Source organism: Mustela erminea, chromosome 15 (genome assembly GCF_009829155.1).
Source record: "Mustela erminea isolate mMusErm1 chromosome 15, mMusErm1.Pri, whole genome shotgun sequence".
Lineage (NCBI taxonomy): Eukaryota > Metazoa > Chordata > Mammalia > Carnivora > Mustelidae > Mustela > Mustela erminea.
The window spans coordinates 79,048,188-79,068,354 of record NC_045628.1 but is presented as its reverse complement, the minus strand read 5'-3'; the positions used below and the strand labels follow the sequence as shown (position 1 = coordinate 79,068,354).

The 20,167-nt window shown below is 42.0% G+C and overlaps 1 protein-coding gene across 5 annotated transcripts in view; it reads right to left on the bottom strand.

Moving 5' to 3' along the window:
* The window catches only part of LOC116574179 (phospholipid-transporting ATPase IB), a 595,210-nt gene that overhangs the window by 220,946 nt on the left and 354,097 nt on the right, over positions 1 to 20,167 (bottom strand). For all 5 annotated transcript variants that reach the window (XM_032314763.1, XM_032314761.1, XM_032314760.1 and 2 more), the window contains exons 26-27: positions 11,632 to 11,815; positions 7,304 to 7,414 (exon numbers count right to left, since the gene is read on the bottom strand). In XM_032314763.1, coding sequence (XP_032170654.1) covers positions 7,304 to 7,414; positions 11,632 to 11,815 — 295 coding nt within the window. The remainder of the gene's footprint in view (positions 1 to 7,303; positions 7,415 to 11,631; positions 11,816 to 20,167) is intronic.

The following is a 20,167-nucleotide window of genomic DNA, read 5'->3' as shown; positions in this document are numbered from 1 at the left end:
CCCCGCAAACTACACTTCTTCCCTGTTGTTTACTAAGGGCCCGGTGACTTCTGACATTTGTCATGGAGCTGGAATAAACAGAGCGCAGTAAGTGGGACAGACAGGTGCAGGCCTTTCTCTGGCCTGCCAGCCTGACCCTCTCCTCCAGCCCCCCTCACTTGCTGGGCTCCTATTCATCATTCAGGGCTTGGCTCAGTTCATCCTGGAAAGCTGAGGCTTCCACGGCTGTAAAGCTCCGCTTCCGAGAGTCCCCACTGCGCACTGCGCGCTGTCTTCCTGCAAGCCGGCCACCCCGTCCCGCAAACTGCACTCTAACTATCCAAGTCTTATCTTCATCCCCTACTTGCTTCCAAGGGTGGGGGCTCAGTCTGGTTCCTTCCTCTAGATCCCAGGACCCCAGAGTGTTTAACTTGGAGACTGCAGATGCCTGCGGCTGGGAAAGTACTCTTCAGAATGATCCTACTTCTACTTAATTCCTATTTGCAAACTGCCCACTGGGAAGCCCGTCTCAAACGGTTTTCCTGCCCACATATTAAAATTATAATTATTGCTCAACAGCTATCAGCTCCATAGTAGGAATCACCCAGGTGATCACTGACTCAACAAGCTGGGATGTTCTTGGAAAGGGTTGGGCACCAGACTTCCGCACACAACCATCAAAGCACTTCTCAGGCTCAGCACATCACCTACCCTCTCCCCCATCAAATGGGGAACTTTGCAGAGCTTATCCCAGGGCCCCTGGTCCCAGCATTCCCCCGCCACAGAGTAGGTGGGCAACTCTTGCATAAAGCTTTTACTAGAAAATGGATGGCTTCGTATCTGATGAAGTCTCACAGTCTCTACAGAGAAGTCCATATGTTGACTGTGACTTCAATTCACACTATTAACAGGCTACCGTTAAGCTCATGACTCCAATCTAGCCCCATAAAAAAGGACTTTTGGGGCGCCTGGGTGGCTCAGTGGGTTAAGCCGCTGCCTTCGGCTCAGGTCATGATCTCAGGTTCCTGGGATCGAGTCCCGCATTGGGCTCTCTGCTCAGCAGGGAGCCTGCTTCCCTCTCTCTCTCTCTGCCTGCCTCTCCATCTACTTGTGATTTCTCTCTGTCAAATAAATAAATAAATAAAATCTTTAAAAAAAAAAAAAGACTTTTTATCAGAAAATATAAAGCTGCCTCTGACAACAAAGATGCACAGGACAGAAGGGAGAAAGAAGCTTAGCTATCAGGAATTTTGTCTTCTATCATAAAGAGATCTCTTACATGTCAAGAACGAAATACATTTTTTTGAGACGTATTTAAGTTGTGCATTATAAGCAAAAAGGGGAAAAGTTATCGGATAGTACTTTTTTTTTTTTTTTCGGATAGTACTTTAAAGTTTTAAAACATCTAACATCTATTTTTCATTGATTTTAACACTTAAAGCAAAATCTACCCAAAGCTAGTGCTTTCTTTCACCATTTACAATGCAGTCTGGGTCACTCTCAGGAGATAGATGCCAGTTTAGAATATGGCTGAGCAAATCCATGGTGGTTTTATACATTAACATATTTAAATTAGGCCCCCCACATATAAGAAGCTAGTCAGACAGAAATGAAAGAAGGGGCTGCCTACAAGTAGTTCACATATAATTATTTTCAAATGATAATGATCTGAAAAATGGAGGGAAAAAAACCCCAAACCTCTCAGAGGTCCAACAACAAAAAAACTGTAACACAACTAAAAAGATTACATATAGGTTTTCAGAAGAAATGAACTCAAAGTCCTTCTCTGAGAATATTTTGGATTAGAATGGCAGTTAATGCGGGAATTCATTTTACCGTTTTATTTTTTAAGACACAGGAAACGAAATGCTGGTAAACCTTATGGAGTATTTTAGAGCACAGGCTTTTGTTTGTTTGTTTTAGGCTTGTCAGATACTGAGAAGACTTAAGTAGCTTTCAACGAGATTCTGTTGGTTGGGCTGCATTTGGTCTCAGATTGCTGTAGTTTAAATCTCTGTCTCATTCAGTGATAATATTTCCAGACCTCCATGCTAAATATGCATCCCAGTTCCTGGCCAGTATCCCATACTAGTTTAATGACCCCAAGAAAACATTAGTTATTTCTTATATGCAGTGCCAAAAATAAGTAGACACTCTAAATGGTATAAAATTCCCACTTTTTTCACACCAATACCTATGTGTTACGGTTATTTTCTGTATAAGGATCCACCAACGAATTATCATAATTTCAAAGTCTCATCTCTGTTTCAAAGATGATTTGGTGTCTTTTCTTAATGTTATACCAAAGTTGATAAGGGGTCTGTATCATCATTTTCTGAATTGCAGGTTAAATTTGGGTAACTTCCCTATTGTTTTCCTATTTGCATTTTATTATCACTAAAATTTTTCTCCATTCCAAATAACCTTTTCCTAGGGGTTCAGAAAGTCTGTAGACAAACTCACACCTAGTAAATGTTTCACGTGCTGAGGCTGTTGTGCTTTGAAACTCTTTGTTATGCTTTGTACTCTATTCAGGAAATTCTGAATAACAAATGCCTAGTTTGTTAAATAGCTTAGGAACTTTAAAGAATTTAATCGACCCTTCTCTCTTTGGGCATTATCACACAGCAGTCACAGGAGGACATAAAAAATGTGTAGGAATATTTCTCCAGTCTTTACATTTAAGGTAAATTCCTCCCATTGTCAAAATCAAAGGGCTTTTAAAAATCAGTCTTTCCTTTCTGCTTATAAATTATGCTGCGAAACGGTTACATAATGGTCACGATTCACCCCCCCAGGTTAAAACTACAAAATTACATTAAAGGTCTCTGCTACCATCTGTCCTACATAACTGACATACACATTTTCTGAAATTGCCTTTACTGTGCCTATTCCAGAATGAAAAAGGAATTCCAGCTTCCAATAGCAACATCTAGTTATTTATTTATTTATTTATTTATTTATTTATTTATTAAGATTTTATTTATTTATTTGACAGAGAGAGATCACAAGTAGGCAGAGAGGCAGGCAGAGAGAGAGAGAGGAGGAAGCAGACTCCCTGCTGAGCAGAGAGCCCGATGCGGGACTCGATCCCAGGACCCCGAGATCATGACCTGAGCCGAAGGCAGCATCTTAACCCACTGAGCCACCCAGGCACCCAAGTTATTTAGATGCCCCTCATTGACCACTTATATATCCCATCCTGTCCTATCTCCTTGCCTTCACTAACTTTATCCCTTTTCCTACCCCCCATCTCAGACCCACCAGGGATGTACCACAGCTAACTGGCTGACAGGGGACCCCACCAAGACGATGACATTCTGCATGGTCTAGCCCACGACACAATTTTACCTTCTGAGAAATGTGGTCTATGTGGTCACAGAGACAAAACTTAGCATTTAATTGCTAATACAAAACAAAACTGCATGTCAAATTCATTTTTCGACCCTTCAGTGAGCTCTCCAAACAATATGGTCTGGCTACACATTTTTGTTTCCCTCCATGTGACTAAAGCCACAAAGTGCTTGTGATACTCTTTTCAAACATTTTTAGCATTTCTTTTTTATTGTAGTAAAATACACACAATATAAAGTTTACCATCCTAATCATTTTTAAGTGTACATTCACCCTGTGGGCAACCATCTTTGTCATCCATCTCCAGAAACTCTTGGTGACACTCTTGTCATATACAGGAGGCAGGCAGAAAGCTGCCAGTTAGTTTCTAATAATAAAATCCAGTTTTAATTTATAGAACTGTATGCCTGATCAAGGGGGATCTATGTATTAACTGTACTTCAGTAGTTCTGATTCAAAACAGAATGAGGAGGGATGCAATGGGAGATGAGGTTGGTGACAGTTTGGATCCAGAACATAAGGAGCAGGGGAATGAAAGGGGGACATGGGCATTTCATCAGGAGCCACAGGAACCTTGTCAAGTCTGAGGAGGACAGTGGCACTGCCAACATTGCTAAGCACCTATGTTCCAGAAACTATGCTAGCCACTGAATCACTCACATGTGTGTTCAGGAAGCTCATCCTGGTTGCACTGTAGTCGGTTGATGGGGCAAGGCTAGCGATCTTTGCTATTGTACAGGTAAAAAATACAAGATTAAGGCAGCAATGGAGGAAATGGAGAGCCAAGGTTTATGTATTTTTCATTTTGCCCATTGATAGGGTAGAAATAAAATCACAGTTTCCATCATTTTCTTCCTATTTTTTAATCACTTGCACCAATGGTTATTTCAGCCTTAATAAATTTTATGTGACACATCAAATAGCATGAAGGTGGTCAGCAACAAGGAACCTGAGGTACAGATAATAATCCATAAACCAGATCATGTGTTACATATACTCAAGGCACTGTGATAGTAATGCTCCAATTAGATCACTATAATTTTGGTAGAACAATTATGGCTGCTTCGAGAGACAACTGTTACTCCAAAAGGCTCTTTGTGGGTAAAAAGGGAGAGGAGTCGAACACTTGTCAATATAAGAATGGTTAAATATGGTGAGAGCTGTGAAGTGTGTAAACGTTGTGATTCACAGATCTGTACCCCTGGGGCTAATAATACATTATATGTTAATAAAAAATTTTTTTTTAAATGGCTAAATAGATTGTAGGAAAATATGCTGTGAAATGCCAGGCAATGAACCCATATGTAGTCATGGGGATGATTCCCCAAATACCCTGGTAAATATCATATCAACTGCAGAACATATTACAAAGCATGAAGACGTTTATGTTAAAACGTTCATTTGTTTGTATATGTAAACGGCTCTATAAACACAGGAAAAGGTCATAGAACAATATAGCCAAGAGGATTGGGGATGAGAGTGGATGGAGCTGTCAGCTCGCCCTCCATATTGGAGTGAGACTAGAGCCACATAATCCTTCTGTAGAAAACTCAAGTTTTATAGGTCAGAGTACCAAGGGAGCAGGTCGTATATAATTACAGGCTTATAGGTCTTTCATGAAATCTTTATTGGTTATTCAAATCTTAATGATCCTCATAATAATAGCCAAGACTTGATCAGTATGTGTGTGCACATGCCCACTTGGGCTTTTTTGAGATGAGAACATACTGGTTCTTGCAAAGGGTTTCCCTTGAGTTACAAGAAAACCATAGAGGAATACAATTTATTCTCAATGAGTTACAAGGTAACCTTTAGAATGTGAAACTATTCATTGCAAAGGAGCAAATGAAATTACAACAATCTTTGATCTTTTGGTTCAAAACACACTAAAATATCATCCAAGTAGAACTTTCCTGTTTTTAGAGTTATATTTGAAGTGCATGTTAATGCCACAGAGGTTGGGCGGGCACTGAGTCAATGCTCCTTCTGGACTCCGTTGAGGATTTTGTTTTTTCTTGATTTTCAAGTTAAATCTCCTCAAAATACTAAGCAGAAGACAGAGACTGGAGTGGGAGAGAATTTATGTAATTTTAAAATTTTATCCAGAATATTTTTAAAGGTTGTTTATAAAAGATCATGTATAGCTGTGGATCAGCTACAATTGAAAAATTAATTTAGGGAACTCACATGGCATTTTCATGGCCTCATTCCAAATGGAATTTTCCAGACAGACAAAAATTATACTCTTCTCATCCTTAGCCCTCTTGAAGTTTAAAAAAAAAAAAAAAAAAAAAAAAAAGGCTAGATAGGAGGTGTAAATGACTAAGAAGGGCCCGGGAGGAAGCTCTAGGAAGCTAAAGAGTTGGGAGCTTCATGTAGAATGTCTTGATAAGAAGTCTAGACTATCTGTAATTTGCTGATTTTGAGGAAAACCAGATTATTAAGAAATCCTATGAAGTTGACTACTACAGTAGGAGCTGAAAATGCATGTGGGACTTGGGATGGCACGTGGGAGCAGGGATTCCCACACTCCTTTAGTCCACAGCACTGATTATCTATGACCCCATGTGACATTCAGGAGTGACTGTTATCATGGAGGCCAAAAAAAAAAAAAAAAAAAGCCCCAGAAACAGGAGGACAAACATAAATTACTTAAGTGCCAAAAAAAAAAAAAGACAAAAATTGTAAAAATGCAGACAAGAAGAAGATAGAAACTACAGAATCCATTACATGTAACATCAAGAAGTTCTCACTCGGAGTGGACTGAGTCGAGTATTATAGCATGAGATGAGCAGACAAGACAAGTAGGATGCCCTTTGTGCAAGTTAGAACAATGCACAAATGCGCAAAACTCAGGAAAACTACTCAATAGTAGTTTGGTTAAAGACTGAGTGATGGGAACGTTTATGGTTTACGTGAATATTTAATAGGAAAGAGTAGACAACTGGGTAAAGAAATGTTCAGTCACAGTTCCATTAGTGAACCACTTGTTAAATTCCTTGAGCTGCACATTTTAAAGGACCACATAAGATAAAGTTGATGAATGTCTTGGCTATTATTTCCACAAAGAGTTGAGAAATCTGACACAAAATAACTCCTAACAGACTGAGATATTAACGCCAAATGCAATTAACATTGCTTTGCTATTTCTTTACAGAGTGACCGCCTGCTTCCTCTTTTCTCAACATACTTGGAAATCTATTAGTCACCTCCGCCTCAAAAACCACACGGCCTGCAGGAGAGCTGGCCCTAAAAAGGAGGCAAGAGGGACTGGTCCTCCCAGAGTTTAATGAGAAAGCACCCACTCCACTTTTTCCCGGCCCTAGCCCTCTCCTGCTCTAGTCCCTCTAATAAGTAAAAGAAGTGTGCCTGCAATTGAATCAACATGCTGAAAACCAGCTTGACAATCCCAGAAGTTCACGGAGATATTTTTAATTGCCTTATTTGTTTACTCTCCACTCACTCCCACACCTTCCCGCATTTAAATAGTATGTCCAAACACTCTGGAGGCGGGGAATCAATGCTTGGGTAACTTGCAAATGCCACAAGAAACAGAGCAAGAAATCAGGCCCCTTCAGTCTAGGAAAGAAAAGAGCAAGCAGGTTGCCTGGAAACATCCCCGTGCCTACCAAGAAAGCACATCGACTGCCCAGGCTCTCAGCCACCATCTACCCACCCCCCCATCCCACCTCCCAGCCAAGGAGCACAATGTGAGTGACGACAACAATAGTCCACAAGGGCCAAGGATACCAAGGCTCCCCGCACTGGTTCCTCGGCATGAAGACCTCGATCTGTGAGGTGACCCTACTTCACAGAGGTTGTGTGTGTCCCAGCAGGACCTTTGAATTTCACATGAACAAAATACTTTCTTGCACTTACCTTAAGTATGTGAAGATGCCCTGCAAAAACCCCGCCCCCGCGCCCACTCCTCCCCCACCCACCGGCCAAGGAAGAAGGTGGCCTGGCTTACCTCGATAATGTAGAGAACGACGTTCTTATAGAAACAGTACAGGATACACTTGGTCACACGATTGTAGCTCCAGGCGCCATGGACCAGCAGCAGCTTCTCCAAGTAGGAGAACTGAGGGAGAAAAATGGCAAAGTTCAGGAGCGCCCATCCTTTATGAACAAAAGTCACAAAATGCTATTTGGGGACAGACAAGGTCATCGAGGTAGCCAGATTCTGCCAAGAACCCGAGAAAACCATTCACTTCCAGAAACTATAGGCAGAGCTTTTGGGTCCAGTGAGGACAACTAAACTCTCCTCTTAAATCTACCTTAGTATTTCCCCCCAAATGCCAGTTTGGACATCTCATTGTTATTCTTGTGAATTCTGTTTACACAAATGCTTCTTAAGGGTCTTAACGGTTAGGAGAAGGTGACCTCTTGAACTGGAAGAAAAGAAAAGCACAGTGGCAACCAGATGCTTCTAGTCAATCAGATTTGGTGGTGACTTCAGGAACAAGGGACAGGAACACTCGTACACCATGACCCTTTTTTAAAAAAGGGATGCACGTGGAGACATGACCTATATCCACTGTCAGCGTGCACGTTAAAAGCAATTGCATTGCACATGCACACAGACGCTCAGGCACAAACACACAGCCTTACCACTTTGTTCTCCTTTTTTGCTACCACCTAGTACAGAGTACCCCTTGCTAGAGTGCTATGCAGTCAAGAAAAACAAAAAACCAACAAGTGGCTGAAACTAAGGTGACAGTGATGGAATGGTTCTTGCAGTTTGAAACACTGAGCAATATTCAGTAAAATTCCTGAATCCTCCTTGGGGTAGGGGGTCTTTGGATCCCACTTGAATCCTATCCCCTCAGCATCCTCTTAGCCTGGCTTCGCTTGCTGTGTCCTACTTCACAAAGGTTCCCAAAGGCATTAACATGAGCTGGAGGGAGAGAAATGAGGGGTTTTTGTTGTTGTTGTTGTTGTTTTGTTGTGTGGACTATGGTGTGCAGTGGCATGAAGGCACCATTGGGACAAACCTGTTTAAATCCATGATTTCAGTTGGTCCGAAGGTTGTGGGTTATTGTTAAGTTGTTTAAATCCATGATTTCTATACACTGATTGGCCTTAGACCCCACTGACATTTCCCTTGATTGCCTTGAACTAAAACCTTAATTCCCCTATTCAAAGTCATAGGGCAGTCCTTGGGTTCATCCCCTTAGAAGAGATAATCGGGCTGTATTGAGAACATCTGTAAACTTCAGAAATTCTTTTGCTATTGTAAACTTCCGATTAATTTCTGATTACTTTTGAAATTAAATTTAACTATCAGTAGAAAAGAATGACTGATAGGAAATGTAGTTTTCTTTAAAGAAAACATTTTCTTTCAAAACATTTCTTTCTTTCAGGTCAGCCAATGTGAAAGCAACATAATAATTTCCATTAGCCCTGAAGAAGCTCAATCCGTCATGACATCACATTTCATGAGAAATCTACCCAGGAGATGGGGGTAAGGCAGGTCACTTGACTGCAAACTCCAAAAGCTATATGGCCACTTCAAAATGGCAGGGTAGGTGCATATGGAAAAATAAAACTCCCCATAAAAGCTCATTAAGGATTCCAAAGGGGGATGGGGAATCATAAAGTAACTGGCTAAACAAATAAAAAGGAAGTTTGCATTTGACCCAGACCCCCTGATGTTAAACTTCAGTGGGCACAGAGAACATCTGCTGGAATCATCCAGAATGACTCAATGTTAGTGCGACAACGATTTGTTTTCAGGGGGAAAAAAAAATACATATATCTTAAATCAAAATGCTATTTTCAGGAGGCCATTCCAAAAACCTTAAGAAGGTAGGGGGCGCGAACGATCGTTTCCTGAGGAGAACAGGCAGCTGGGCCAGAGGACATGCAGGTTGCCCACAGGCAAGGTAGCAGATTGGGGGCGGGGGGGGGGGTGGCTGACAGTCCCAGGGGCTGCTCTGTGGATAAAAGCACAGGTAGGCAGGAAAGAAGCAGAACCAGAATTTTGCCCATTTCATCATTTTTCCCAAGGACTGGGAGCTAAAGTGCTTTCTTCTGTGTGTAACCTTCCAGGGCACTGCCTCAAAAACCCAATAAAAAATGTCTTCATCCGGGGCACCTGGGTGGCTCAGTGGGTTAAGCCGCTGCCTTCGGCTCAGGTCATGATCTCAGGGTCCTGGGATCGAGTCCCACATTGGGCTCTCTGCTCAGCAGGGAGCCTGCTTCCCTCTCTCTCTCTCTCTCTCTCTGCCTGCCTCTCCATTTACTTGTGATTTCTCTCTGTCAAATAAATAAATAAATAAAATTAAAAAAAAAAAAATGTCTTCATCCACGTGCAGTAAAGTGACAGAGCCCAAGATGTTAACTCCAACCAGAGACGTGGATCATTTCACCAGGGTGAAGGGATGCATGAAATTGTGGGCTCTCTTGCTTCTAACTGAACAAGAGGAGGCACAGGGTCTGGCAGAGAAGGTGTAAGGTGTAAGAGCAGCATTGCTCTTTGCCTTACACAAAGGTTACAGAGGTTCGGCGGAACCTCTACCTGATCGTGAGCAGGACCACGGACAGGAGAAATGAAGACCTATGGACACGTATGGCCAACCGTCACTTCCTCTGACCGTGCTCATTGTTAAACCAGCGGGGCAAGAAAACCCCGAACTCTAACTCTCTCCTCCTTATGCTTCTTTGATGCTTTTGATTTGAAGACAGCAATTGCTCTGGATTCCACAGCCTATTACTATGCAGCTTCAATAAAGCAGGTCACGGAATCTCCCTTCCCCAGACATTTTAAAGAAAAAGACAGACAAATATTTGCCTGAAACTCCTAGGAAACCTCCAAAGATCCCTTCCAGCCACATGATGCTATAACTCAAGTATTTAATAATTCTGGGGTGTATAACATCTACAGCTGCTGACAGACTACAGGAAGCGAGAGTCCCACGGGCCTCGGAATGGTTGACTCAGGAAAGTGAATGGGCAGGTGTGCGGGGACGGTCCCCAAGGTCACGTCCAGGTCTGGTGTTCTCTGACCCTGGATGCTCGGACCCGAGGCAGGTCACCCAATGTGAAGGAGCCCCAGTGTTCCCACCTGTACAATCAAAATTCCTTCCCCTAACTTCTTTAGCAATTATCTTGAGGATTTATTTGAAATCAAGTTTGATTTCATGTACTTTCCAGAGCCATAAGGATTTTGTAATTCCTCCCTGTGTTTGCAGAACCGCGAGCTGGGAGGGAATCGGAGAGGTGATCTAATACAGAGCCCCACTCTGGGGAGGTAGACCCCAAAGCTGTACAGGACCAGCCTGTAGCACTGGGTTGCTGGAAGCTCTTTCACAGTCCATATGCAGCCCCTGATGTCAGCTTGAAGGGATAAAAAGCCATCACTACCTGTGTTCATGTAATTAAGGTTAACACATTCTTCAAATGACTAAACACTGGAAGGAGATGAGGGAACCCTAGCTAATGACCAAATGAGCAGGCCCTTTATCATGACATACTGTAATATAGAGACAGGAGGAAATGATTAGTGCCCAGTATGTGGTCTAGATTTTCTGGATGATCAAGCAGGCCAAAAGATCTAGATATGTCACCCAAGGTCAGGAGGTTGGCTATTTTCCTTCACTTTTTGGCTCTCCATCATTGAGGAGTAGACATTTCTTTCAGCCTCAAGCCACCTGTTCTGTGACTACAAAGTGCGTCAGGAACCTCTGCATGCAACATTGGATCCAGAGGGGAATGGGCTGACCTTGGCCTAACAGCAGGAGGCCGGCTGCTACTGACCATGGGTTATCGCTACAGCACCCTGGTTATGGCTACAGAGAGGGAAGCAGTTGTAAGCCACTTCTTTCCCTGACCTCAAATGCCTGAGGAGAGAGCGTTCCAGCACCTTCTAAAAAGGTGGGGATGGTAGAGAACAAATGTAAGGAGCACAGCCATTCCTTGGTATGGGGCGGCACAGGGAAAAGCCCATGAAGCAGATGTGAAAGCTGAGGACGAAAGACTATCATTAGCAGGATCCGAGACCTATCTGTTAGGAATGACGCCTGCCTGGAGGACAGAGAACTTGGCCAACCTCATAGCTAGCAAACACCACCACAAGAACCAAAACAACTACAACAACCAGCAGCACAGGGCCTTTAAACTCCACAGGATCAAGGCCACAGGGAAATTCGAATACTCTGGTGATTTTGTCTGGACAAACTTCAAAAGGGACAGCAGAGTTCTTAGGGCTGGACTGAAGGTCAAGCACCAATCAGACCTTCATGCCCAGTGGACACCTCTGTCAACAGGACAGGACAGCTGGTCAATCGCGCCTCTGACCTGTGCAATGGCATAATCCGAGTTGTTGGTTGCCTGCATGCCTTCATTCCCACTGATTCCTACACCCACGTGAGCTGTCTGGATCATCCCAACGTCGTTGGCACCATCCCCAATGGCAAGGGTGATGGCCTTTACCCGCTTCTTAACCACGTCCACTATTTCAGACTTCTGCAGAGGAGACACCCTGTAAGAGAAGAAAGAAATGATGACTATGTGCATCCTTCCAAGGGAAACAGCTGTAATCTACATTTAGCTAGCTGCATTAAAAGGGCAATTATTGGACCATTTCCAGATTCAATACATACATTTTATGCTCATGTGCAAAGAAGCTTTCAGAAAACAGTAGCTTGTGGCTTTCAAGTATTTGCCAACTTCGCAGATGAAATATACAAGTCAAAACTAACTTAAAACACAGCCTGTCTGTAATAGCTCTACCCAGGGGCAACTGTGCGCGCCAACTCCTCAGGGCCACATGTGGCCCCCCAAACGATAAAGACAGGGAAGCTAGTTGGAGGTCTAGGAAATGTCTTCCGAATAAATCAGAAAACTAGCACAGACCCCAATTTTGCTTTTTTGCTCAACACATACAACCTAGGGCTGGCAAGAGAATCTTCTGTAAAATCTGCTTTCATGGAAGGGAAAGAAAATTGGCAAGGCTTGAGAAGCACAGAAAGAGGACCAGAGGAAGAGAGAGGAAGAAAGCCTTCCCCTTCTCCACCTCAGAAATGGAGGCAGTGTCTGAAGGGCAGCTACGGTGGAAGGACTTAAGAAGGGGCGGGGGGCATCACAGGGACAGGTGTACCAAAGCTCAGCTGGGCAGAAGCACAGCCCAACAGGGGGAGATACGACTGCCTTTGCCAAAGAGGGGTTGTTTCTGCAAGGAATCAAAGAATGTGGGCTATTTTTCTTAGGTTCTCAAGTCATCTGGGAAGAACACCCAACATAAATCTGTGGGGCTAAAACACAGCAGTGTTGGGCGCCTGGGTGGCTCAGTGGGTTAAGCCGCTGCCTTTGGCTCAGGTCATGATCTCAGGGTCCTGGGATCGAGTCCCACACTGGGCTCTCTGCTCAGCAGGGAGCCTGCTTCCTCCTCTCCTCTCTCTGCCTGCCTCTCTGCCTACTTGTGATCTCTCTCTCTGTCAAATAAATAAATAAATAAAAATCTTAAAAAAAAAATTAAAGCACAGCAGTGTTAATTATGATGAAGACTTTGTTCAGAGTATGAGACCAGATAATAGAATAACTTGAGAAAACTACTAGTACCTCAGGACTGATTTATTTTAAATTCTGAACTGGTGAGCTAATGGTCACTTTGGGAAATTGACAGGTAAACTCCTGAATGACTAAAACACACACACACATGTGCACACACAATGCACGTATGTGCGTGCACGCACAAACACAGTAAAAGGCCTGTTTGGGTTTCCCAGAGATATACTGGCTGAACCCACATATGTACTGTACTTGTAAACTGGAATAGACACTTAAAGACTTTCTCAGTTGGACTATGACCTTTCATACAGCCTCTGACCTCAAAACATCAGTTTCCAACAAAAAACTTAAACTTTACCTTATATTTACTTTTACCAACCCAGAGACTTATCTGTGTTTTGAGAGACAGCAAACTGAATTTAAAGCACAGCTACTCTGAAAGCCTTTGCTCAAAGAAATGAAAATTAGCAAGTTAGCAAAAGAGAATCTATAGTTTGAAAAGACTTTAGGAGCCAATGTTATATGATCTACTACCTCTTGTATCATTTTCACAGTGATTTTCAATAATGGGAGTTTACTGCCTCCTGGGACAACTGGAACCACTAAAAATTGTTATTATTACTTTTTTTGAGGTTGATAAGCTATGTAGTTCAAAGTCTTATTCTGTCCTCCGGGTTAGGCTAGAATAAGCACAATTCTTCTTTCAAATATTAGGAAGGCTGAATTAGAAAGACACCTATCATATCCTTCCTCCGTAAGTTCAGTGTCTGCTGGCTGAACTGTCCCAGGTCCCTCACCCATGATTTAACAGGCCTGCTTCAGAACTTACAAATAACTTCCAAGTGTGATCTTCCAAACAGCTACAAGCAGAGCAAAACAGAATCACCATCTCCCTGGAGCAGATTACTAGACCTATTGTAATATATACATATCTTAGCATGAAATCACTGGAAGCTTTACTCTGTCCATCACTGACCCTCCAGGCACCTAAGTGTAAGCAATTTTCATGGATAGGGATATTAGCTGTAGCTCTTCCTTCTACATTTGTTCAAGAGCTACTTGGAGCCAAGGGCTGACCTTGGCATTCCTCTCTCATTAAACTCCTGACTGGCAGACGCAGCTCTCACAACTCCGATCTGCTACACAAATGTGGTATCCCATTTCATCTCTAAGCTCAGGAGAAGCAGAGATCAAATATAGGGAGAAAACAAAGTAGGATTCGAAGTTAAATAACTGTGCATGACCTTCCCCTGTTCCCTATACTGTTTAAATAGAGGAAATAATTCTGAGTTCTCATCTTTCCATCGGTAAAAATGGGAAAATGAGAACCACCCACCTAATTAGATAGTTGATATATTTATGTGAAATCATGTTATCCTGCCAGTGTGAAACAAATGTTATCTCCTACCCTACCTGCAAAACTCTGATTGCTGGAAAAAGAAAATTGGACACATCTGAGAACTACGTACCATCTAACCTACGGTTCCCTGTAAGTAACCTGGGGTACTGCAGTGGCAAATTATTGATTTTCAAGGAAAATACAGCAACATTTCTCAGATAGTAGTACAACATACTAGCTCAAAGTAGCTCACAGTTTCGATATCAGATAATGCTACATTCCTTTTTTTTTTTTTTTTTTTTTTAAGGACTTTATTTATTTCTTTGAGAGAGAGACCACACAAGGGGCAGGGGCAGAGGGAGAGAGAGAATCTCAGGCAGACTCCCTGCTAAGCATGGAGGCCAACACGGACCTCGACTTCATGACCCTGGGATCACGACTTGAGCTGAAATCAAGAGTCAGACGCTTAACCCACTGAGCCACCCCAGAGCCCTGCTACATTCCGTTTTATGATATCTTGGCGAAGCTGAGTTTTCACGACTGCTATGATAAAAAGCAAATATAGCTTGTGAAAAATCAACGTGGAATAGGAAATGAGGGACACAGCATTCATGCTTTCTCCAAGGTTTGAGAAGGTATACAAAGCTTAACAGGTGTGCATACCATAACACCAGCAAATAATTATGGCTATTTAAGGATGAAAGAAAGTATTATTTCTTTCTGGTTATGCGCATTAGTGTTTCAAATGTCTGCTAAGTTGTTAGGACATAAATACTTCTTAAATTGTCTGACCTTCCCTTCCTAACAGTTATGACTGTTTGGCGTTCCTTCTTGGCCTATGGACTTTGCAAAGGAATTACTGAGACACTAGGGTACAGTAAATGGAGAGAATCTGGGAACCTCCATGTTGATCACTCCTCTCTATGGTTACATTGATCACTCTTCTGAGTACAACTGTTCACTCACTGAAGTAGAACTTTACCACCGTTTAATCTCAAACTTTTCTTCTGTGTCCACAAATGTGTCACAGAAGCACACTGGACAAACACTGAATCAGCACTGGGATCCTTGAGGCTGCGACTCCTTGAGATTCCACATGCCACCCAAGTAACTGGGTAAGCTGGTCTCTTTATCAGATCACCTGAAGTGATGTAGAGCCAAAGGATGTCTACAGGGCAAAAGGGGAATCTGCAGGGCACAAAGCTTAAGGACAGCAACATGGCGCTGTGGGAGGAGGGAAGGGCTATGGTGGTGGAATGGGAAAGCTCCTCCACAAAGCCATAGTTTCCTCCGAGGTCAAAGGATTTAGTAATAAGTCAACCAACAAGCAAGTAGCAAGTCAAATATACTCACTACATTTGCCACTCTGGGATTTGAAACTCCAGCAAATCAAGTCATGATTGTGATGATTTTAAGCAAAATCTATGAAAGTCCAACAGCTGCCTTTTCCCAAAAAGCAAGCATAAAGAGAGAACCTGACTGGGGTATATAAACCGAGTCATACCCCAGCATTTTAGAAGCATGAAATTCTCATCAAGGATTTATTATACCCTCAGCTGTGATGCCTTGAGAAAATATAACTCTAGCACCCACAAGGGGTTCAAAACAGATGTCAAACAGCTAATTTCTATAGAACTGAACAGGTACCATTATGCTTCAGCCATACGAACTATTTCAGTATGCCAAGTTGCCACGAAGCACAAACCAGCTCTTTTTAAATCTTAATTTGTAACCTGGAATCACATGCCACACTTAAGTATTCCCAGCATATAGTACATTCAAACTATAAAATAAGAATTCCAGACCACATCTGAGCTAAGCTAGGCACTTGGGACAGTTCTATAAACTATATTAGTGCCTTATGAATAAAAACACAAAATCAAAGATCTTTAATCAACTGGAGAGATATTTTACCTACTTTTTTGGCTAACACAAAAGATTCTAAAATGAAAAATAATTTTTCCTTTTGAGACTTAAAAAATTCCATATTCTGGAGTATCTAATTTTATGAAATGTGTTCCTGAAATTTTTAAAGATGATTTATTTATTTATTTGAGAGAAAGAGAGAACATGGGTGGAGGGCAGAGGAAGAGGGAGAGAGAATCTTATGCAGGCTTCATGTTGAGAGCAGAGCTGAAACTAAGAGTTGGACACTTAACAACTGAACTACCCAGGTACCCCTGTGTTCCTGGAATTTTTAAAACTTACTTCCTAAAATTATTTCAAATATAACACTTACGTAGAACCTTTGGTAACCGCTTTTCTAGAATTAGTGATCATGCATGAACTTATCCAATCTATAGAAGTCCTGGTCTCAGAATGAATTTTCTAAAATTCTGAATTGCAATATCATCTGAGCAAACTTAAATCCTTCCCTTCTCAGAGCTCCGAGGTCTCATCTGTCAAAGAGGGGTAGACCTCTATTACTGATTTATAGAGTGAACTCCACTGAGCCAAGGGAGTCACAAGAAACCTCACCCAAGAACACACAAGAGAACTTCGACTAAAGCCACAACACTTATTCATTAACCAGAGTCACTAAATGCTTTTACTAACTGGACTCCCAAACTTCTTTATTCCATATAGAAAGTTCTTATGACAGAAAAGACCACTGGCCTAGATCAATAAGTCTCAAATTTTAAGTGAGTATCAGAATCACTTAGAAAGCTTGTAAAAATAGAGTTTTTTGATTCAGAAGTGTGCATTTAACAAGCTCCCAGGTGATGCTGACGCTGCTTGTCCCTGGACAACAATGATGTAGTTAGCACTGACCTGGACAAGATCACAAGAGCTCTCTGGCTCAAATGTTTTAATTAGCTAGGTAAGCTTACATTTCCCTAGCACAAGATACACGTAAAATTTTCATGAAGTGACACGTAACAATGAGCAGGAACACTGAATCTCATCCTCTTCTTTCAAGCTTTGTATAGGTAGGTTCTTCTTTGCTTTTAACCCCCAACTACTGAGTCCAAAATAGGGTTGGAATTTAAAACAGTCTTCCAATCTGAGTCTCATGTAAGAGGCCGAGAAAGAGGAAGTACTAACCAAAAATGTGGTCTACGGGACTTTGTATGTTTTATTAATGACACAGAAACCAATGACTATGATTTAGTTAATGAAAAATTAGATTTTCCTGTTAACTTAGAGATAATACCTTTATGAAAGTGATTCTCTTTCCTTAAAAGAATCAAAATATTACACCTTTTTTCTCATAGTAGTCATGTTTCGAAAATTGCAACATCTTAAAAAACAAATCTCAGTTTGCAGATAAATGGAACACCTAACAGAGAGATCTAAAATTTAAAACCAATTAAACTATCCTACGTATCCGTTTAATAAGTGCTTCTATGGTTGACCAACACCCATTCTAACCCCTGTGTTCTTTCCTTCAACGCATTTAGTGCACTGATGCAGGGCCAGTTGTCCAGGCCTCCTGGACAGTTTTAGCTTTCTGGAACATTCTATCACTGTGGTCTCATCCAAAATGTGTGACTCTTTCAAATTTGATCTCATACCTCAGTTTTTAGTGCATCTCACCATGGCTCTAAGCTCCAAAAGCAGATAATGTTGGCAGCTTGGGACAGTCCCCAGAACAGAGTGGCAGAGAGGAGGCTTCAGGTTAGATGGGGCGATGAGAAGGTATATCTGGGCAAACCCATAGGTACCTGAGGCTAGCTAATGGCGTAGGCACAAAGAAGTGAAATTTAAACTCCCTCACTCAGTGGTTCTCAAATAGACTTAAGTGCTCCTTTATTATAAAACTGTACACATAGAAAAGGAGCTACCTTCTACATGAGGAAGCCATAAGAGATGGCTCACAAGATGTAACTGAAGATGTAGTCCAGGTTTTATTTCAAAAACGCAGTGCCTGACCAAGAGGCAGCCTTGCAAGGTTGGGCTGGAGTAGAACACATTCTCAAAAGCAGAATGAGTGGCTATAGAGGGAAAAACCATTATCACCATACACCTAGTTGCTAAATGAGCGACATACACAGACGTTAAGGGATGAGCATCTCTGGCTTTGATTGGTTCAGCAGTGAAAGGTTCTATCCTACCTCAGCATTTCCTCCAAAAATTGAGATGTTATGGAAGGATTTCTCTCCATCCTTAAAAAGTTCAAACCGCATTTGATTGGCAATATAAGGGATGGGGTTTCCTACAAAATGTCGTATGACTGAAGCTTGTATTCTTTCCGTAACCTTATAAAAAATCTGCCTCATAAAAGAGCAGATAGGATGACAGATGACAAGTGGGTATATCATGGACACTAGCATTTCAAGAACTGATCCTGGAATTATTTAACAGGTACAACTCTTTCAATTAACTCAATGTATGCAGTGTAACGATTATACTCATTACGGGGTATGTGTTTGTCTCCCTTACCTGCCCTTCCTTTCCTTTTCCATCCTTCCCTCTTTCCCTCCTTCCCCATCCCACCTAAACGCTAATCCACTCATTTATATGGCAGACGTTCAATAGTGACTAACTACCAAAATCATGATTCTAAGACGAACTGTATCTCTAATCATAATTATGAAGAATAGGAGAAAATATAATTCTACTTAGAAATAGGTTAACTTTCTTTCTTTTGTTTTTAAAGATTTTATTTACTTATTTGACAAAGAGTACAAGCAGGGGGAGTGCCAGGCAGAGGAGAAGCAGAATCCCCACTGAGTAGGGAGCCCAACACGGGGCTCAATCCCAGGACCCTGGGATCATGACCTGAGCTGAAGGGAGACACTTAACTGACTGAGTCACCAAGATGTCCCCATTAACTTTCCTACAAATGGGAACAGCTATTGGTGTGTAATTCTGAAAGACTAGTTCTACTCACAGATGGAGACAGTGAAAGCAATACACAAACAATGGTGCTCCTCTGTGAGCTCTAAGTTTGGATGTCACCCATGGAAAGGAGTCGGAAAGACCTCACTATTCCTGTGGTCTAGGGATAGACACTGTTTGCAAACTTCCTGACTGAGTACGCCAGTGGCCCTGATTCTGTTATCTACTAATATCCTTAGAGACATTATAAGCTTATTATAGGCTTCTTGTGACAGCTCTTAATGACATGTAGAAGCAACAATCCTTCGCTTCACATAGGGCTCTTCTGGGAAGGGCTATCACATAAGCCTGGGCTGCTTTCCCCTGCCTCATTCGATCCTCATGCTTTGACTACAATAATCCAACAGTTAGCTCCTGAATATCGTTGTGCATAAGCGCTTCGAGGGCTTAGCACACATTGGCTTACCAAGTCTTCTCAAATGGTCTCAGGGACATAGGGGAAAGAAATCATCCAAACAAAGTCTTTATATTTAAGTGCCTCCCCACATATTTGCACCTCGTACCATGCTTTCAGTCCTATATCACCTTCTATCACAATCTTGAATACCAAGGTACCTTTGCACTAGCAGTAACTTTTCAACACAGTGCCTAGCAGAATAAGCATGTAATTTGCTGGCTGAGTGAAAGGATGGACCTAGATCTCACTATTGGTGATACAGCTCAGAACCCTGATGTGATCCAGCCACCCTTGAGAAATACAGGCAGTAAACCCCAAGAGCTACTTAGCAGCTAACTGAAGAGCCCATATGTCCTGACAGTATTGCTTATTTTGGGATGTTCTGATGACATTCCCTGCGTGAAGCTCCCTTGGGTTACGCTGCTGGCACGATGTGACATGTCTGACTGTGCCAGGTGAGGGATGGGTAACCAGTAGCTGTGCCGTCCTCCTGCTTTGTATCTTGGTGGTGGAATTCCACAGTCACTTTAGGAATTGAACACATCTGTTTGAGTATATATTAAATTCAAATTGCAGAAAGCTGAAAACTTCCATAGCATCCTAAAAGCAAAAAGATTATTTTCAACATCGCGTAAGGATTTATTTTTTTCAAAAATACTAAGCTTAAATGTTTCCCCCCTGCAAAAGAGACCTCAGCTTTCAGAAAGAGGAGATGAGCTCTCCTTCACACTCTGTCAAAAAGGGGG